General features: G+C 31.8%; 1 protein-coding gene across 2 annotated transcripts; it reads right to left on the bottom strand.

The window, feature by feature from the left end:
• Nucleotides 1–123: 123 nt before the first annotated feature.
• On the bottom strand, nt 124–20,908 carry LOC105319999 (acidic fibroblast growth factor intracellular-binding protein). 2 transcript variants are annotated; one of them, XR_010714519.1, is made up of 12 exons: nt 20,755–20,908; nt 17,002–17,200; nt 15,870–15,996; nt 13,196–13,296; nt 10,270–10,403; nt 9,734–9,842; nt 8,668–8,737; nt 8,107–8,193; nt 7,202–7,299; nt 6,709–6,815; nt 2,400–2,434; nt 124–544 (listed from the first exon to the last, which is right to left on the bottom strand). XR_010714519.1 is itself a non-coding variant. In XM_011417751.4 (10 exons), exons 1-10 carry the CDS (start codon nt 20,834–20,836, stop codon nt 6,734–6,736), a joined length of 1,089 nt encoding a protein of 362 aa, XP_011416053.1. In that variant the 5' UTR covers nt 20,837–20,908; the 3' UTR covers nt 6,410–6,733. The 2 variants fall into 2 exon arrangements, 1 of the variants encoding a protein (XP_011416053.1); XM_011417751.4 differs by lacking the exons at nt 124–544; nt 2,400–2,434 and having other exon boundaries at nt 6,410–6,815.
• Nucleotides 20,909–21,655: the final 747 nt, after the last annotated feature.

Here is a 21,655-nt window from a genome sequence, read left to right as displayed (position 1 = left end):
TCTCTCTCTCTCTCTCTCTTAGGTGATTAGATACAAAGTAGACAATTTCACATGTTTTTAGTCAGAAAAAGCTGTATAAACCTTTTTTCACACCCTTCCCCCAAGTACACATGGTCAAATATATTTGAGAAAGTTTTGTAGAATTTATATGATCAACGAGAAATAATAAATAAGTAATGTTCATGAAACAGCATAAAAAAGCACATATTCTCACATGAAAAGAGTGTCTTGCATTGAATTTTCATCGTAGCGGGCCGCCATCTCTTTGCCGTCCTTACAACATGTTGTAAACATATTGGTCCTGCATTCAGTATCATTCATATCTTGACACTCATTTCCGGTGAGAGTGAAGTGGTATGGTTCAAGTAAATGACAGCACTGGTCGGGTGCGTGCGTACACGTTACAACATACTCTCCAAATTTGTCCTGGCACCACTGGTCGGTAAAGGTTTGAGAGACGCGCTTGGAAGCTGGAGAAGACCATGTTCCTAGCAGCAACGAAGCAAGACATACAACGGCTAATACCACGTACGTAGAATTCATCCTAGAAATGAACAGGTGCAACGCATTACTTGAAATGATCTTGAGGATGTTTACGCAAAATTAATAATAAGAACCACCCAGTCGAAACTGTAAAATTACAAAAATGAAACAAATTTTCATGCAACACACACTGATAAATGAACGCATGTACAAATGTTATTTTTCTATTGTTAATTGATGATTTAAAAAATTACAATGTTTATTTTAAATGATATGAATGACAACATGCAGATAAACAACGGCGTTAATGATTTTTTGGGAGTTGATTTCAATCAATTCTCCTATGCAGTTACTCTGGCAAACCGAAAGTGAAATAGTGTTTGGACCTAAGCACAAATCATAACCGCTGACAAAACTTAGTTCTTGAAAATAATCGATAAATTTGATGCAATGTGTGATGAAGCATTGTTTTTCAAGGAAACCTATTTATAGATACCTTGAAAATAGTCAGATTTTAAATGGCACGAACAATTTAGAAATCTTTGTAGCCGTATGTATTCCTACGCAAGAGTTCAATATAGTCTTCTTCAACCAGACACTCGGCTGTCTCCGTAAATCTCCGACCAGCAGAGAGTCTCTCTTTTGATTGTCGGAGATTATCGGAGACAGCCCAGGCTCTGGTTAAACAAGACTGGAGTTCAATATTGCTTGGATCCATACAATAAAAAATCATTCAATAAAATCAACTCCCGTCAGTACATCAGTACTTTGATTTAAAAATGTAAACAAGAATACCTAAAATAGGAATATGATATAGTCTTTTTATTCATTATTCTCATTAAATATTTTACTATTAATAAAACTTTATTTTGAGCTCAATTACAATTACTCAAATATTATTAAATCAGATAGCTTGCAATACCACCCCCCCCCCCGAGTTTTTTTTCCAAAGCTACCAAAATAAATTATGTGTATATGTTACTTTAAAAGTATGTACATGTAACAATTTATGAAAGGGCGGTTTTCTGCATTGGTATCAATTGATATGTGTCATGAAAATAATGTGTTTATTGATTTTTTTAGATATACAAATAAAAAAAAAAAAAAAAAAAAAAAAAAAATATATATATATATATATATATATATATATATATATATATATATATATATATATATATATATATATATATATATATAATCACAGCCTATGCTGATACAACAAAGAATTAATAAAAAATAAAGATAAATTTTACATTTTAAATTAAATACTGCAATATAAAACAATTATTTGGAGAAACGTTTGGCATATGTACTGTTGAAACGTTCAGCAGTGAAGTTCTGGAAACAAGTAGCCAATGACAAGACTATATTTTTCTTCGCGAAATCATCAAATTATTACTCGCATAACGAAACGAAATATATGAAATATTTGTATGAATATAGCAGTGCACATCTACAAGAAGTTTAGATCCATTGTCTAATCTGCATGCATTATTATATTAAATCTTGTAGGTATAATAATCCCCTTGCAAGTGAAAATGTGTATATTTCTGCATTGAAAATGTTTACCGTTTTAAAATTTCTGTAGTAGTCCTGGATTTCTTAAAGCTAATATTTAAAATTCATGATCAGTAAATAAACACAAATCTGTCTGAAATATTAAGTGAATATCTGTTATTCTTCGCCTTATCTGTAAATATACCTATACTCGTAAGTTGTTCGAACTCGTCTCTAATCCTTTTGTTTATATTTCATACAATAAAATTTGTTCAATTCAAGTACATGGGTTTTTTTTTTTCAAAAGCAGCCATTAAATACAAGTACTGAATGAAATAGTATATACAGGTATAGTAAATTAACGAAGAGATAGCATTTGCAATTAATCAAGCAATGTATGCTTAATGCTAAAAACCTACCTTGAATGTTGTACTTTCTCTCTCCTCTAATTCTACTGAAATTTAAACAGGTAAATGTGGAATGATCGTTTAAATAGATTACAATTGTTTTCTTGCCTGTAGTTCTTGCGTGACAGATGGTCTTATATGTCACTTATGCTTGCAATATGATAAACGGCTTCTTAGTGACGTCAGGTGGGGTTTAATTGGCAAATGAAAATAGTCTCATTAGAGGATGGTTAATATACCAACATCATAGGAACACCCTCCTTGAATGTGATTTGGTTGATCATTGGTAGGCTGCCCCTCTGACCACGTTCATAGTTGTGGCGTTTTTCTTTCAGTAAACATTACTTGTGTAATAAGTCACAACCTAAAGGTTTAACTTTTCTATTCATGAATTAATTATCTTTTGTGAACTTTGTACAGATATAATCACCGCAGCTGTGATGGTAAAATTCAGATGGCGCTTTAAAAAAAACTAATTATATAAAAGCTGCATTTGAGACAGGACATACATTTCTCGAGAAATGAAAATATTTAAAAAGCGACGCCAAAAAATTCATTATAATTATTACTAACCGAGATATAATGATATAGGTTTGAAATTCACAAATTATTGTTTCAAATAAAGAGATTGATCTTGGATATTTCACTGCGATGTTACCACAAATTCGACATAGATATGAAATTGTAGTTTTACTTTAGCAGAAATAATCGTTTTAATTCTAAACTTAAAAACGTCTCTTTCTTAATGCACACACAATTATTCAGGTTCTGAAAATCTACTTAAAAGGTGTAATGCTACACCAAAATTGTATATTATGGATCGTTAGAGTTTCATTTCTGAAACATGGTTTCGTTGTTTAAAGAAGGATACATGCCCTTGATTATTTTATACGAATTTTTTGTATTTTTACGAGAAAGTGAAAAATTTTATGAATGCAAGAAACACTGTAGAGTTAAAAATTTGGTATGAAAAAAATGCATGATATCAGTACATAATAAAATCATGTCCAGTAATATCAATAGGACGTTTTACTTTTTAAATTAAAAACATTTATGAAAAAAAATCTTTTGTTCCTATAGTTTTTAAACCTATGGATAAAACCTATAAAAGAGAGGTGTTTTAGAGATTAAATGTAAGACAAACATCTTTAAAAAAAGATATTGATTCAACTTGGCGAAATTTAAGAAATATTGATTATTTTCAGAATTTACTGATCCCGATTAAAAGGGCATGGTCACGATTTTTGTCAATTTTTTTCGTTCTTCAAGTTTATAATGCTTCATTAAGGCATTTCTATCTGAGTGTCAGTGGTCGAGTTATAAGTTATAAGTCTGAAAGCTCACATGTTTTGTTTCGTAAACAACGTTTTTGGTTATATTTTGAATGCTGATAAGAAAATTCAATGTTTAGTCCTAAAATGAATGTGACAAACGCTAGGAACTGTGTTCAAAACGAATTAGCATGTAGAAAAAAATTAAGCTTAGAGAAGATCTTTTACCGGTATATTGAACAAATGTAACCCAAAACATGGCACGAGCCTTGTTTACATAACAAAGAATTGTAATTTGATTGATCGTTAGAAATGTATTACTAGAGCATCGTAAACAATAAAAAGTAAAAAATAAAATTTGACCAAAATCGTGACCATGCCCCTTTAAAAACAAACTGATCCTGGTCTAAATTGCCCCCAAAATTCGTATAAAATAATTGAGGGCATTTACAATTATCTTTCCTTGAACAACGAAATCATGTTTCAGAAGTGATACTTTAACGATATTAGTGTAGGAGTCGCCCTTAAAAGAAAAAAATAACTTTTTACACGTTAATAAATTTTAAAACGCAGTTAAATTGAGTTTCACTCCCCGATGTGATTAACAGAAAACTATTTTGTTTAAAGACTGTCTCTGTTGCGGCGGAAAAGGGAAGGGTCTTTTCGATATATTTTTAAATATTCCATTAACCAAAAACAAAGCATGCATTATAAGTGACATTTCTTATCTTCAAAAGAAAGACAGGTGAGGTTCTGAGACTTGCACGATGGCGTCTATAATCATTATCTCCCAGTCCCTAACGCTGACAGGTGAGGTTCTGAGACTCGCACGATGGCGTCTATAATCATTATCTCCCAGTCCCTAACGCTAACAGGTGAGGTTCTGAGACTTGCACGATGGCGTCTATAATCATTATCTCCGAGTCCCTAACGCTGACAGGTGAGGTTCTGAGACTTGCACGATGGCGTCTATAATCATTATCTCCCAGTCCCTAACGCTAACAGAAGTCCAGCAGATGGAAATAAGCGTCGGATGAACATCGTTCCTACCCCAGTTGGGGGCTTTCACGACCAGAGAAAAAGAGTAATAACAGAATTATAGCAGGACAGTACAGGCAGATGTCATTTATATTACTAAATACAAATGAAAAAAGACATACCAGGCATGCGCGGATCCAGAAAAAATCTGAGATAGGACTTTCCGACACCCCGCCCCTCTAGATCCGCGCATATTGGGTAACATTTTGAGGTAAAAAGTGTTTTTAAAGAATTCTTCTAAAATTGAGGATGTTTTTTTGTGCTAATTTGCATTTACTTGTCTATATTAAGGGTTTATTTACCCAGAATTAACCAAAAGAACACTTTGATTATTTGTTTGCGTTTGATAATTTCAATATGTACACAAACTTGCAAATTTTTTAACATACATCGCCCCGCGGCTAACCATACATCCAAATTACCAAAATCTACAATTTGTTCTCAGTTCATGGTTTGGGGATTCAGATCACGCTGCAATCTGGCAGACTCCACGCACTGGCGTGCACACGTGTCTTTGACGTTTTATTTATGACAATCAATTAAAAAATATTGTATAAATTGAATTCTTAATTTATTACGTAGGAACATATGCTACCAAAAAAAAAACGAAAAAGAAAATAACGCTCAGGGTTAATAAAAATAATCCCGAAGCGTAACAGATTACCAAAGTGAGTTCACCGATATTGTTGCCGCGCAGTAAGGCCCATATACAGAGGAGTTTTCTCCATCGCATTACTCTTCATGACATGGATAAACTGCGTTCAAAATGTACGTCCGTTTATCTCTATTAGAAGATAACAGGAGTACGATTCCCTTCCAGTCAGTAATAAACAGTGACACTGTTTAACTCTAAGTCCCGAAACACAAATCATACTGTTCAATAAGTCAGACAAATGATGCTGTTCAACATCCCTACAGTGTTGTACAGAGGAAAGGAATAAGTGAAGTCACCAGATGCCAGTGCCAATGATCTCATGGGAGTGGCGTTAGAAGTAAACTTAAAAGTATGGGAGGGGGCTAGAATTATCAGAAATTTTGACAAGCAAAAACAAAAGTTATGGTTATGGCTTACTTTGCAAAAAAGTGTGTGTGTGTGCGGGTGGGTGGGGAGGGGTGTTGAATGTTATGTTTAAGAGAGTAAAAAAAAAAAACCCCACGCCAAACCACAATAACGGTGCTAGGACTGCTAGGGGTCATTGTTAATTCAAAGCTACAACACCATACAACGAAAAGAGAAAACCACCTCATGAAAAAAATTAAATAAATTTATGAAGGAGTCTACATTTCAATTATATTCATGTACTATTCATAAAATGACCAAATTCAAAAAACTGACATGTGAAATTTGCTGTTAAAAATGATAGTGAAATGATCTTCAATAAATCTAAAAAAAATATCTGTGTTTGAATAAGAAAACTTTAAAGCATGTATTTATAATTCCTTAGACCAAAGTTGATAAAATCAACCTTAAACTAATGACCTTGGATGCTTGTAGTACATTAATGCACACTATAGAAGATTAAACGTGCTTGACCTAATTTGATAGTTTTTGACCTATTTGCCTGAAGGTCATCTTGATTTATATTATTCAATAAACATCTCAAAGTCATCATACATCAGAATCCATCAATGGATTGATCGCCTTCCGTCTGCTTAATATGCAGACCCTGCAGGAAATGTACATACGAAATGTAAAATGATTGAAAATTTGGGTGAGCTTTGATTCTTTATTGTTACATCAATCTTGTACATGTACATGTATATCAAACAGTCTTTATAACAGAATAAAGCTTGCTAACGAGGTTTGTTTCTGTATATATTTTGTCATCCGACGATGATATTTTGTCTGCCTTCATACATGCGTATCCTTTCAACAGCGATGGATCAATAGCCACTTTATTCCAGAGTTTGACAACTTCTTATGAACACTTTGTCATGTACTTATCAAACTCCACATATTTAAGGTCACATTTTTTGCAATCATCACTTTCAGTTCGTCACAGAGTGTTTACCTGAGTTACAGGTGAATGTTCTATCTCAGGTGTGGTAGATCTGTAGGACACAGAGTTTGAGTGTCTTCATGTACCTGTCCCACACAGCAAGCATGTGAGGCTGAAGTCTGCAACACAAACAACAAAATCTACACATCTCTCCTAGTTATTGTAGATTCGTAATTAAATGCGAGGAATTAATATCCTATATAAAATTAAAGAAATTGCGAGATAAAGATCATGCAAATTTTAAAATCTCACTTTTATTTTTCTGATATAAATAAACAATATAAAACTCTGATAAAAATTTGGCGTTTGCGATGTTATGTTCTCTCAATTTGATGGAAAATGGCTGCATCACAGAATTAAGTACTGGCGTAAAATAAGGAATCTACAGTACTACCAGTTAAGTAAAAAATACAAAACACAGATGTGTAACACATGTACAACAAAGAGTGTCATGGCAAATGAATTAAACTGAGGCTAGCAATCCTGTATTAATGTGAGATTTTACCTGAACACATCCATTCTGACGATCGTGTCTTTGTAGGCGTTGAGGAAAGCCTCCATGTCCGATCCAGACAGCCCTGCTGACATACAGGGCTCCGTCACCTGTAGAATAAAAACTCAGATCAAACACAACACTTTGATTACATCAACACAAAATATGTTATTATTTACAGTATCACAACATATAATAGCAGCACGACACAATGTGTTCATAAACAGAGCATACTGCTTACAGCAACATAAAAATGCTTACCAGCAAACTAGAGCAACACTGTGGCTTATATCTGTATTCAAATTTTGGTCAAAAGAGACAGGTCTGCATGATGTTTTTAGTTTTATTTCCATTTCTGTTTATTATTTTGCTATACCTGTATATAGCATTCCTATTCTAGTCAAAGTGTTATGTATGTAGAATCATTCTAAACACCTAGTCCTAGGCTAGGTTTACCTGTGTTATTGCACTTGACACAGTGAATGACTATAAATTACATCATATGTAGGACAATTATGCACAGAATAAAAACACTTCAGCATTACTAGTAATTCAAGTTTAACTTAATCGTTCCTGTTGACTATTTTTACCGTGCCTCTTTACCTACCTTCTCCAACTGGTTGCATGAGCCATGACACCTGTATCTCTACAGGGACACACCCTAAGTTTACCTAGTCTATTGTAACTGCATGTCACTAACATCTGTATGCAGGTATTACTATTACATATACATGTACCTACATTACCTCTCAATACTTCAGATATGTGGCACTAACCTTTTTAAAGTGAATACCATATTTTATCAAACTATAAAATCATTTTAAGTACAAAATCTGACCTCCACCTAAATGATAATCCCTCAACACATAGATCTGTCCTGAACTAATTGTTTCTTTTTTAAATTAAGATATACTGACCTTCTCTACTAAATCCACAAAAATGTCTCGGACATCTTTGCTATGATTGAGACCACAGGCAATGTTTATTATTGCTTTAGAGTTATTCTACAACAGAAAATCTAACAAGTTTCAAACCAATTGGAAATTGAAAACATGCAGATAAAATCATGTTCATATTCCATTTATCACCCTATTAGATATGATGGAAATGAAAATTTAACAGCAGACAATTGAGACTAAATTGCTATTGGTAAAAACCTTACATCTATGATAAAAAAAAATGTCCATTGAACAATTTACAAATGATAATTAGTGTACTTCCATGGTCAGTTATAGCTAAAAAGAGCCCTCATTTTATTGATCAGCAGATTACTGTATAAACATTAGAAATGTTTCCAAGAGAAGGAAATGTATTCAGATGAAAAAATAATAAAAAATTTATGATGCATTAATTTGATATTGTTAAAATAGAAAAAAAAATACCAAGTGCACAACCAATTGCAGTTAGAATCACTAAAGTTTATATATGGAAATAGAGTTTTGATGAATGACTTGTCAAAAAGTGAAGTGTGTCTTTACCTTGAAGGATTCCTCAAGCACCTGTCGTGATTTCTTTGTCAACGATGGCTTTAAATGACTGATAACTTGCCTATGGATTGAAGAAAAAAATTTCACTCAGTTTCTCAGCCACAGTAATTTGTGTCTGTTTTGTCTGTGGGAGTACTAGAGCTGAGCATATAATATATATCACTGACAGCTGAACAGGGGCATCTTCTTTGATGAATCAAGAAATACGGTCACCGCTAAGCGGAGCATCCCCTCACCACAGGAAGTCATTCTTGAATATAAGTCATTCATGCATTTAGGTAGCTGCAGGTCTGTAGCCCCCAGTTGCCAAACCTATTTTTTTCCAAACATTTTCAAGTAAATTGTGTAAAGTTCCCATTAATTATCTCAAAAAACAATTCATTATCAGCCTTGGAAATGAAATGGGTTTATTTTTTAACAATCCAAAATATCTGCGGGTGATTAGAAGTTTGATGATTCTAAGTAGCATTGTTTTTCTACCAACATTATTTTGTACACTAACATACTAACACAGAAACACAATAATATACACACAATCAGTGATGGTTCGTCCCTTCACAAGGAGATACAGTAACTGTAAATTCCTTTTTTAATTCCGCGATTCCACTGTTTTGTATCAAATCACGAGAATATGAAATCGGGGTCACCAGTTTTTTTGGTTATTTCCTATAGCTCAAAACAGATTGAAAAATGAAAGGGAGATTAAAATCCATGAGGATTGCTTCTCGCAATTTTTCTGTGGAGATTTTAATATCACTCGTATTTAATTGGGAATCTACAGCAATAGATACATGTATGTAGATATTGGCAGACCAATATGTGTGCGTCAACAATTCAAAGGGATTTTTTGGGGGGAGGGGGTGTTTTAGATCTATTTCTAATACATTTAATCCTAATATGTAAATTTAATAAGTTTGACCACAACCCTCCCCCTAAACGATCTGCACATAATCAATAACAAAGGTATTTGCTGATAAATTTCTTGAAGGAGCGAAGTTTTAATGTTGTACATGTACAAATACATGTAGTAAAAAATAAAAACATATTGCTGTTTTACCCTTTGTGTTCATCCAGAACCTCTTTCTCTGATATCATTTTAAGTTCTCTCAGATCATGGAGAAATCCCCGATCTAAATCGACGTCCATATCTGCATGTACCGTGCACTCTGTAGTTTAACAAAAGAAAAATAACTAAGCAATGCACCAAACAAACTAATCTGCAGGCAATCAAAAGAAATCTAATTTATCAATGATCAGTAAGCGAACAAAGAAAATATAATTTATCAATTCAAAATACAAATGCCAAAAAAAAATCTTATAACCTACAATGCTGTAAAAAATTGTATGAAATTGGTAGCGAGAAATAACACTCCTTATTCTAAACACCAGTTTTCATGGTGTTGCAGTTTGATTGAATAGATTAATACAGAAATTGTAAAGAATAAAGCAGAGATTTAGCAGAGTTGTAATTGACTATCCTATTAAACACATGTACTACATGGATCTAGCATTAGTAAATGATTTAGTATACCTTTATAACTCATGTTTCCATAACTTATGTTTCAATTTATTGCAAGTAATGTTTCAACTCACCGACGGAACTGTACGACCAGTTGGTGATCATCTGATTGGCACAAAAAACAAAATCCTCGAACGACAAGTGACTCAGTTTTTTCTTTCCTGTTTCAAATCTGTTGTTTGCTATGAACACAATGGCTGCATATTGCCTAAATATGTGAAAAATTGTTTGGTTAGTTTTAATTATTACCAGAATAAAATCTGTAGTATATTATATTTGCAGAGCAATTAGGAATTATACATTTAAAGACAATTTTCAGTAACATTTTCCACTGTAATAGATAAACAGTACAGTAAAACTTGGTTATACCCAACACGCTTAGAATGAATTGACGCTTACAGTGAAGTGATTTTCATCCCCCATGATTTTCTTTCTTGTAAACTTGACGTATATAACAAATTATGACTATAATGAAACAAATTAGCCTGTCCTTTGCACTTGGTTATAAGCGTGTTTTATTGTATTTCAAATGCAGATATAAATGAAGCTTGAGTGTTCCTGCACAGACTGAACTATAAATGACTACCTCATAAGTTACTCGCACTTAAAAGTCTGTCTACATACAAAGATACAATACATAACTTCACAGTGATATCCTAAACACTTCTTATCTACATGCTGAAATATCAATTGTCCTTCTGATCTACTAACTGCAATGCTAACTGTCTACAATGTGAGATACTCAACTTGACTAATCTGCACAGTGATATACTTAACATGACCTGCCTACTATGTGAGATAATCAACATATTTCCTGTCTACTATGTGAGATAATCAACATATTTCCTGTCTACTATGTGAGATACTCAACATATTTCCTGTCTACTATGTGAGATACTCACGAATTTTCCATCTACTGTGTGAGATACTCAACATGACCAGTCTACACAGTGATATACTCAACATGACCTGTCTACTATGTGAGATACTCAATTTATTTTCTGTCTACTATGCATATTTCCTTTCTACTATGAGAGATAATCAACATATTCCCAGTCTAGATACTCAATATATTTCCTTTCTACTATGTGAGATAGGAAACATCACCTGTCTACTGCTTGATTAACATATCCTGTCTTCACATAGTGAAATACTTAACATGACCAGTAAACTGCTTACCATTTCCTGAATACTATGTGAGATTTGTCTACACACTGTCAGGTAGATACTTAAGGTAGCTCACTCCTTCCAAGACTTCTACTTATTAAGACACAGTGTCACAAGATGGCAATTTAAATGTTTTGTTTCAAATGTTTTGTATTAATTGATTTTGTTGAATTTTATAATTATAGCTCAGTGGTTAAAGTTTTAGTCTAATGAACCCCAGATTGCAAGTTTAAATCTGCAAGGGACTTCTGTTTACATTAACTGAACGAATTAATTATTTGATAAATTATAAATTTTTTTCTATTAAAAATTGCAAATTTTTCCCCCTATTGACTTATATTCTCTTTATATATCATACTGTCTTACATAATCAAGTAATTTTATACTGATTTGAGAAACTATTTTAAGATGACTAAGTTCAAAAGCTGGTATTTTTTTCATAAATTATCAGAAATCAAAATCCTAGCAATATGCACACCTCTGATATATGTACAATTGATCTGCAAAAGAACAACTTCCTATCTTGAGAACTGTAGGAGGAGTTATCCGTACAATGAGGGTACCCTTTTGGCAGCCACCCGCCTGCCATTTTCACCATTTTAATAACCAGATTTTTCCGTTGGAAAACCCGGTTAATAAAAATCAAATATAGTGTTGGTTATCTTTTTTTTATTATTAATTATTCAACACTATATTAAACAGGTAAACAGGAAACAGGTAGATATTGTGAACCAATTATCCCAAAGGAAAAACGTTTATGCTATGCTTGTAAATTATTAGTCGAAAATAAAAAACATTTTGTACTTTACTGTCCTGTGTATGACAATCATCGATTTCATTATTGTGATATTTTCAATGATGAATTGTACTGTGGTATTGATTCACTAAAAGAAATTGTTAATCCATGTGATTATAATACTACAAAATGTCTATGTATCTACTTGGATAAATGTTTTATGCAGAGAAAACAGTTTCAGGGACTATGAAGTATTGTGTAAAACTGTTTTGCATGCTGTAGCCTTTATGTTACAATTTTCTCTTGTCTGTCATTTGATTTCATTTTAACTGTATGCCAACATGGTGATGTCAATAAACCATTGAATTGAATTGAATATTTGATGCATTTTTGTGACGTCATATGTTCTTCTTAAGCACTTGACTTGTGTATCCTAACATGGCAAAATATGTCTTTTACTTGCCCCAAGCTGTTTTTTACATGCATCAAAAAATCTCCATTCATTGGTTTACATGTCGCAGGGGGAGTCTCCAAACCATTAGTTTATAAATACATGTAGTTATTTACCTAATATGAAACTTTAAAACTGCTGATTTTTCCGTACTCTGTATTGATTATAGTATCACTATTACCAGGTATTTAGAACAGCGTCTTTGTAAAGAAATCAAGGGATTTTATATAATGTTAAAAAAATTCACTTGTTATGTTATGATACATTCCCTGAGAATGATAGAAATGAATGCGGATCGTGACGTCAAAGTTAATTATGATGTCATATCTTATAAGTACAGATGAGTGACTTTCTACACATTGATGTGAAATCAATCAGGCAGCCTAAACATACCCGCAATGAACTGTCAACACACAGTGTAAAACTTAACATAGTCTGTTAAAACACTAAAGATTTTAAGCAATGAACGTCTTCATTATTTTATTGCGTTACAGTAAAACACGGTTAAAGCGAACACATTTATAATGAATTGACACTTACGGTAAAGTGATTTGCATACCCTATGCTTATAACAAAGCAAAATCGCCAGTCCCTGGCTTTTTGTTAAATGCAAGTTTTACTGTATTTCACAAAAAAAAACCTTTACCTGGCTAGGTCCTCTGAGAGAAGGTAGTGAGTTTTGATATTTTCCACCAAGGACCCCATCATCTCTTCCACAGTTTTAAAGACCCGTTTTAAGTTGTCAAACTGCAAACATGTCAATAAAACCATAAATACGTGCATTCACAATTCATTTATGAGGCAATGGAGAAATAAATTTCCCATCAGTGTTTCTGCAAAAGTAAAGACAAAGATGCAATAAAAATATGTCCAAAATGTCCAAAATTTAAAACTTATGTACATGTATATTATTTGAAGTACTCAATATTTAAATAAGAATTACCAGTATGATTGTGCAAATTTTGATTCATCATTTGTTAAGGTAGCTCGCTGGTTTACTGCTTGTGAGAAAACCTACCCTGAAAATTTGTCCGTGTGATCGATAGGTTTCAGAGTTTTATTTCTAAAATTTATTTGAGATTCGTCTGCTTGGTAATAATGTTATCGTGATTCAAACACAGTATCGCTGATAAAATCACGCGACGCCATTTCAATGAAATATATAGTAAAATGCATTACTTTGTCGAAAACTGCATTTTAAAACTATGCTCCAAACTTTTAAACGATCTAGACGAACTTAATTTTACTCAACACTATAACAGAAGAGATAATTTTGAATCAATTTATAAAAGATAATCAATATGTGTTCTCGGCCAATTTTTTGCAAAACAAACTTAAAGATTTAAAAGATTTCACAAAAACCTATATTTTTATAACGACGTTAGCCTGACGTCATCAATTTCTTACATCCGAAAACCAAAAATGAAAATGCGCTGGTTGACAAGACCAGCTGATTAACAAATATTAGAACATACAAATTTAATTAACATTGTTGTGAATGTTTTCGAATGCACAAATGCAAATAATGTTAGGTTGTGAAGAGAAGAAACATGACTACTTTTCTTTTCATGAAACTCAACGAGTCAATCATTCAATGCCAAAAAAATCATCACACAGCTATTGACGTATAAATAAGTTTATAATCGTATACGATAACTAGCTTAAGCCAAAATAATTTTAATAGATAGATCGGTATTTGAAAATATAGAATTTGTAATTGTAAAATGAGCGAAGTAAATGCATACGGTTCAATTTATTTATAATTATGTACTTGACTAAACATGATTTTAGATGAAAGTGTTACAACGCACACTCATACCTTATAGAACTAAATGCGACAATGCATGTCACGTATTTAAATTTTTAGCACTTGATATTTATAAATGTTTGTATTTTAACTGAAATTTAGCTTTTTGAAATATTTTATTTTATGTTTTTAAAAATCATTTGTTATTTTTAAAAGAAATGTATTAGTTTGCTATGACGGTCAACTCTTTACGTCGAATACTATTGTGAAGTCAGCAAACCCGCGAGCTACGTTAAAATGTGGCACATTTTAAAAATTTATGGTATGTCTATATTGTGTTGTTTCTGTGGATCAGCTCTTGTGTAATGATGTAAAAATGCCTCTTTTTTACTCAATAGTCATTAGTTAAAGAACCAATACAGGGTGACCATCTAAAATGAACAGAACAATATGAATTGTTAGGATTTTCTCCTCAAGTAAACTACGATGTATTGGTATTGCTCTGTTATTTCAACTGCTCTGTTAAAAAGATGCACCAGGTATTCTCTAATACACTACTTCTTTGAATTCTTTATTCTTATATTCCCTTTTTGTAATGTAACTGTAAGCACAGGATCTTTTCCCCCAATGAAATGACATGCACAAGAATGTTTCACCAGTACATTCTGACAAGAGAACGTTTTGCTGGGACATCCCAATTAGAGAACATTTTGCTGATACATTGTTATACAAGAGAACATTTTGCCGGTACATCCTGACAAGAGAGTGTTTTGCCAGTATATCCTGACAAGAGAGTGTTTTGCCAGTATATCCTGACAAGAGAAACTTTTCTGATACATTGAGACAAGAGAACATTTTGCTGGTACATCCTGATTAGAGAAAGTTTTGCTGGTATATCCTGACTAGATAAAGTTTTGCTGGTATATCCTGACTAGATAAAGTCTTGCTGGTATATCCTGACTAAAAGAAAGTTTTGCTGGTATATCCTGACTAGAGAAAGTCTTGCTGGTATATCCTGACAAGATAAAGTCTTGCTGGTATATCCTGACTAAAAGAAAGTTTTGCTGGTATATCCTGACTAGAGAAAGTCTTGCTGGTATATCCTGACTAAAAGAAAGTTTTGCTGGTATATCCTGACTAGAGAAAGTCTTGCTGGTATATCCTGACTAGAGAAAGTTTTGTTGGTATATCCTGACTAGAGAAAGTCTTGCTGGTATATCCTGACTAAAAGAAAGTTTTGCTGGTATATCCTGACAAGATAAAGTCTTGCTGGTATATCCTGACTAAAAGAAAGTTTTGCTGGTATATCCTGACTAGAGAAAGTCTTGCTGGTATATCCTGACAAGATAAAGTCTTGCTGGTATATCCTGACTAAAAGAAAGTTTTGCTGGTATATCCTGACTAGAGAAAGTCTTGCTGGTATATCCTGACTAAAAGAAAGTTTTGCTGGTATATCCTGACTAGAGAAAGTCTTGCTGGTATATCCTGACTAGAGAAAGTTTTGTTGGTATATCCTGACTAGAGAAAGTTTTGTAGATACATTGTGACAAGAGAGTGTTTTGCCAGTACATACCTGCCTCCTACAGCTGCGAATTGGAATCCTGGTTTTCTCGCTGACATCATCCATGTCCTTTCTGTTTCTAGATGATAGTTTCCGTCCTAGTATTTCTCTTACCACCACTGAATCAAACTGGTAGTACCTAAAGTAAAACAGATCAACAATTACATTTCGTCATTTCACTGACAAAAATACCGGTATTTTTTTTGTATAAGACAGTACCAATTATATTTCATGACTTTTAGTTCATTAATAGATGAACTTAAAATTTCAAGAGAACAGAACTTAACTGAAAAACATCATATCAAATAAAGCTTAGATATTTTGTAACTTTAATTTATTGACAAAAGATTTTAAATATAGTCATTATTTTATCAAGTAAATAGCTGCAGAACTGTACCTGAAGGTCAAGATCTAGTAAATGAAAGGTGCCTACAGGTTTATAAAATTTAATATATAAATTCTTTCAGTGATGCTTGATAACAATAGCTTTATTTGATAGGGTGTACCGGGGCAAACATTTTTGATAAACACAATGAAAAATCATGTTTTAAACAGTCATTTTCAATGAAATATGAAGGAAATAAGGAACAATTTCAGAGTTTTGTCCATTTTTGACTAATAAAATATATCTAGAATGCCTACAGTGTCTCCAAAAATGGAATTACCGGGTAAACAACCTTTTTGACCTCCTCTTTAAAATGATGTCAAATTCAATATAGGTTTCGGGATTACTTTTCCCATGATCTAACATAGAACATAAAAAAATTGTTCAATTTTCTACATAACTCCTTTAAAGCCGTACAGTACAGGAAAAAGTCAAATCAATTATGACATTATGGTTCTAGCACCAAAAAGACACTCTGGAATCCTTGACTAGATCTTGACCTTAAAAGGAATTGGTGGTTATTAAAGGACTTTAGACCTAAATTTTCTGTTGAGCTACAGTTCTGCAGCTCTCGTATATATATTCATCTCGATGATCATTTTGAATTCAGAAACTTTGGGGGAACAATACCTGACATCCAAAATGTACATCTATAAAAATTAGAATCTTAACTAGATCTTTACAACCCACTAAGAAATCATGTTTTTCAAATCAGAGAAGATGTGAGAAACATATTAACATATAACTGTATCAAGTTACCTCTCGATAACTTGTCTTTGCATGTCTGTGTCCATTTGATATATCTGTTGATCTATTAACTTTGGTGGGGACTGTAGCAGTTTCTCTAAACCAAAGAACAGCCTGTATTGGTCCTGGATGTCACTGTAAACTATCTCCATGGAAACGTCCGCCTTCTGCAGGACACCACTTTTTTGAAGAAAAAGAGCTGCATCTTGAGCTGTAAAAAGAATTGCAGCAAAACATCAGAGGCTAACTAAAGTTTATCTGTATGACGGAGGCAAATATTCTCAATACACATACAGATGACAGATGTATGCTAGTAAAAAAAGTCACATCCCATCTTATCATTATCATTATTAATAATATTTTGTAGTTGAAGATGCTGCAAGATATCAACTTACAGGAAAAGCAAATAAACACAATATTCGTGACACAGCTATAAAATCTAACCTCTATTTTTCTAATGATGGTGAATCGAATAACCAAAATCCATGAAAAATTACATTGCATTGATTTAATTGAATTTGAAAGGATTATGGTGATTTCCAAAAATTCTAGTTATTCACCACACATGATTCTCAGGTGAGTTTATACTTTTTACAAATCAATCTAACCAGATGACGCTAAAATGCCAAAAGAAACTCTGACTAATGTTAAATTCACTGTTAAAAGGGGGAAAATACTATGCATTGAACAGCATATCAAAATCTTTTCCATTCAACAACATTGTATCTGAGATGCAACAGATGAAAAACCGAGCTCTCCAAATAAACCAATAAAACTCATGGCATTGCTTACTGGAGTTAATGATGTTAAACATGTATCATGCTGTCATGTATGTCCGATCGTCCGGGCAAATAGACCTCTGATGATGTATATATACATGCATATGCTTAAAGTATCATATGACTTTGTTAAGTTTTTATTTGTTTGGAATCCTACGAGCGCTATAAGATAAGCTTAGTTTCTTCGAAAAATGACTGTAAAACGACTGTACAAATGTCGGTATTGTAATAATTATAAGTTTTAAATGAAGTTATGAGAAAATTTAAATATTTGGTTTCTAAATTATTAACTAAATAGACAGATATACAAGGCAGCTTTAAGTTTTAGACTATTGGAAACACTTGACGCCAGGATACTCCACATCCATATATTACGGAAGCGTATTAGGGCCGCAGCAGTATTTTTTATTAATTTGTTATAACAGATTATCAATTTGTTATATCAAATTATTAATTTGTTATAACAGATTAGTAATTTGTTATAACAAATTAGTAATTTGTTATAACAGATTAGTAATTTGTTATAACAAATTAGTAATTTGTTATAACAGATTATCAATTTGTTATAACAAATTAGTAATTTGATATAACAGATTAGTAATTTGTTATAACAAATTATCAATTTGTTATAACAAATTATTAATTTGTTATAACAGATTAATAATTTGTTATAACAGATTATCAATTTGTTATTACAAATTAATAGTTTGTTATAACAGATTATCAATTTGTTATAACAAATTTGTAATTTGTTATAACAAATTATCAATTTGTTATAACAAATTATCAATTTGTTATAACAGATTAACAATTTGTTATAACAGATTATCAACTTGTTATAACAGATTATTAATTTGTTATAACAAATTATTATAATTTGTTATAACAAATTAGTATTTTGTTATAACAAATTAGTAATTTGATATAACAAATTAATAATTTGTTATAACAAAATACTAATTTGTTATAACAAATTAATAATTTGTTTTAACAAATTAATAATAGCAGAGAGATATCATAGCATTGCACAGAAATCTCATAGCATTGCATTTTTATACTATTTTTTGGTATGCTATGATATTTTCAATGTTTTGTAATGAGATTCCATTGCTATGCTATATGATATTTGACCATCATTTTATGCATATCTATTACAATCTCATGCTATGCTGTGCTATGAGATTCGAGTAATGTTTCGAGATTCATAAGCAATGATATGAGATTCCTATGGAATTCTGTAAGATTTCTATGCTATGCTATATTAAATTGAAACGAAATGCTTAATGATATGGTAAGCAATGCTATGATCAGTGAGAATCATATGAAATGCTATAGGATTCAAATGCTTTATAATGTATATCGATGCTATGCTATGAAATTTAAATAACATAGCATTAAAATCGTATGACATAACATTGGAATCTTATAGCATATCACTTGATTCTCATTCATCATTGCATAACAAAACCTAGCACAGCATACCATATCATGTAATATCATATATCTTCATTAAACGAAGCATTTTATTTAAATTTACTAAAACAAAAGCATATAATGATATGCTATGATATTTCGATACTATTCAATGTTACGGATATAAAAGGTTAAATGATGCTATGCTTTGATGAATGAAAATCAAATTATATGCTATAAGATTCCAATGGTATATAATGTAATTCCAATGCTATGCTATGGAATTAGATAACTGTAATATCATTGAAATTACATTGCATAGGATTGGATTTTATAGCATATCATTTGATTCTCATTCATCATAGCATAACAAAACCTAGCACTGCATACCATATCATGTAATATCATATATCGTCAGACAGCATTTTAATTTACCAAAAAATAGTATAAAAATGTAATGCTATGAGATTTCTATGCAATGCTATGATATCTGTATGCTATTATTAATCTGTTAAAACAAATTATTAATTTGTTATATCAAATTACTAATTTGTTATAACAAATTGATAATCTGTTATAACAAATTATTAATCTGTTATAACAAATTATTAATCTGTTATAACAAATTACTAATCTGTTATAACAAATTAATAATCTGTTATAACAAATCGATAATTTGTTTAAACAAATTGACAATCTGTTATAACAAATTATTAATCTGTTATAACAAATTACTAATTTGTTATAACAAATTGATAATCTGTTATAACAAATTATTAATCTGTTATAACAAATTACTAATTTGTTATAACAAATTACTAATCTGTTATAATAAATTGATAATCTGTTATAACAAATCAATAATTTGTTATAACAAATTACTAATCTGTTATAACAAATTAATAAAAAATACTGCTGCGACCCTAATACGCTTCCGTAATATATACTGGTGTTTCATAATATCGTGGTACTTATTTTTTTTCCTGAAAAAAGATATACCAAGTGATCATTTTCACATGTCATTTGTGCTGTTCAAAAAGCTTGTATTAGACTAGCTTTTGTGAGGAACACCAATTTCCCAACTTACTTAGTTTATTTTGTATGCTATTTTTAAATCACAAGTCTTATTCACCTTCAAAATTAGAGAGTTCCATTGTATCGCGGCATTGGAAATCTAGAAGCCTTGTTCAGTTATAACGGACAGTTTTTATTTTTTTAAAAATAAAATATAATTCTTCGTGAAAGCAAAGTCACTTAAACTGGTTAGGGAATGAAATATACATTTTATTATGCTTTTTATCTAGTTTTTTTTCATCAGATACACTGTGGACTTTTGAACTTGCTTTCTCTCCGGTAAAATTTTTATTTGTGAGAAAAATTTTATTTGCCTATATATTTGACAACCTTCTTTGCACTCATCCTGAAGTTGGTGCATGACCTCCTTTTGGGAAATCGCGGAAAAAAACGGGAATCCTATTTTTTGGAACATACCGCGATACAACGGAACCCGCGATATAATGAGAAGAGAGTAATATATGTATAGTCGAGAAATAAGTTAACAGCATGAACTCACCACTATATCCATTTAACCATAAACCATACAGTTCAGAGTCAATCAAAGTGTAATTTCCAACAAAAACGTCGACCGCAGTCATCTTATTTTACTTATGACACGCAAGATTGTCAAGGTACTTAGCCTTAGGTAGTCGATCGACTGACAGCACTTTTTAGAGGAAATAGTTTGTGCCCAGAAAAAAGAAAGCCATTAAAACGGAGTTTTGTTTTCCGGAAAATACACCAACCACTGAGAGAACCAACAAAGAAAGTTCAATAATACACCAGATGATAGTATGAATATCTAGAAGAAGAAGAAGAAGAAGAAGAAGAAGAAGATTTTTGATGGTCGCATCTTATCTTCCAGGCGACCATAAAAAAACTGAAGGAGCTAGTGGAAGGTTTTATTTTAATCAGACTGTGAGTTTATGTAAACAATTTTTAGCCTACAGCTATTGTAAAATGATGTCTTATGCTGTAGATATGAGATTTCATTTTCAAATGTAGAGTGTTCAGTTAAAGTGTAACGTAAACGGTAAAAGTGTATAAGATGTTAAAATCGCACTAGGTTCAAGGAATGCTTTATTCATATGCAGACAAAAGTAACAAATTCTATAGATATAGGCAGAGGTTCGAAATTTTTGGTAGACATTCAATCGTATTTTGAAAGAAAACACTCATAGTAAATAAAATAAGTTGACTGAATAAAACAAATTTTTCAAATCAGTCAACTTAGCCTACTTATATAGATGAAAAAACTCGGCCATGTCGTACAGCTTATAGAACGTGAAATTAATTTCATTTGTTTGACTGTGTTGGATTCGGAACCACTTTAAACAAGATACATTGTATTGTACTTTGGGTAGTTGTGTCAAATATTATCGTTTTACTAACAGCATGCCAGTTTGCTTGTCGGGCCG

Source organism: Magallana gigas, chromosome 6, assembly GCF_963853765.1.
Source record: "Magallana gigas chromosome 6, xbMagGiga1.1, whole genome shotgun sequence".
In the NCBI taxonomy this organism is placed as follows: domain Eukaryota; kingdom Metazoa; phylum Mollusca; class Bivalvia; order Ostreida; family Ostreidae; genus Magallana; species Magallana gigas.
This window is presented reverse-complemented; position numbering and strand designations above follow the sequence as displayed.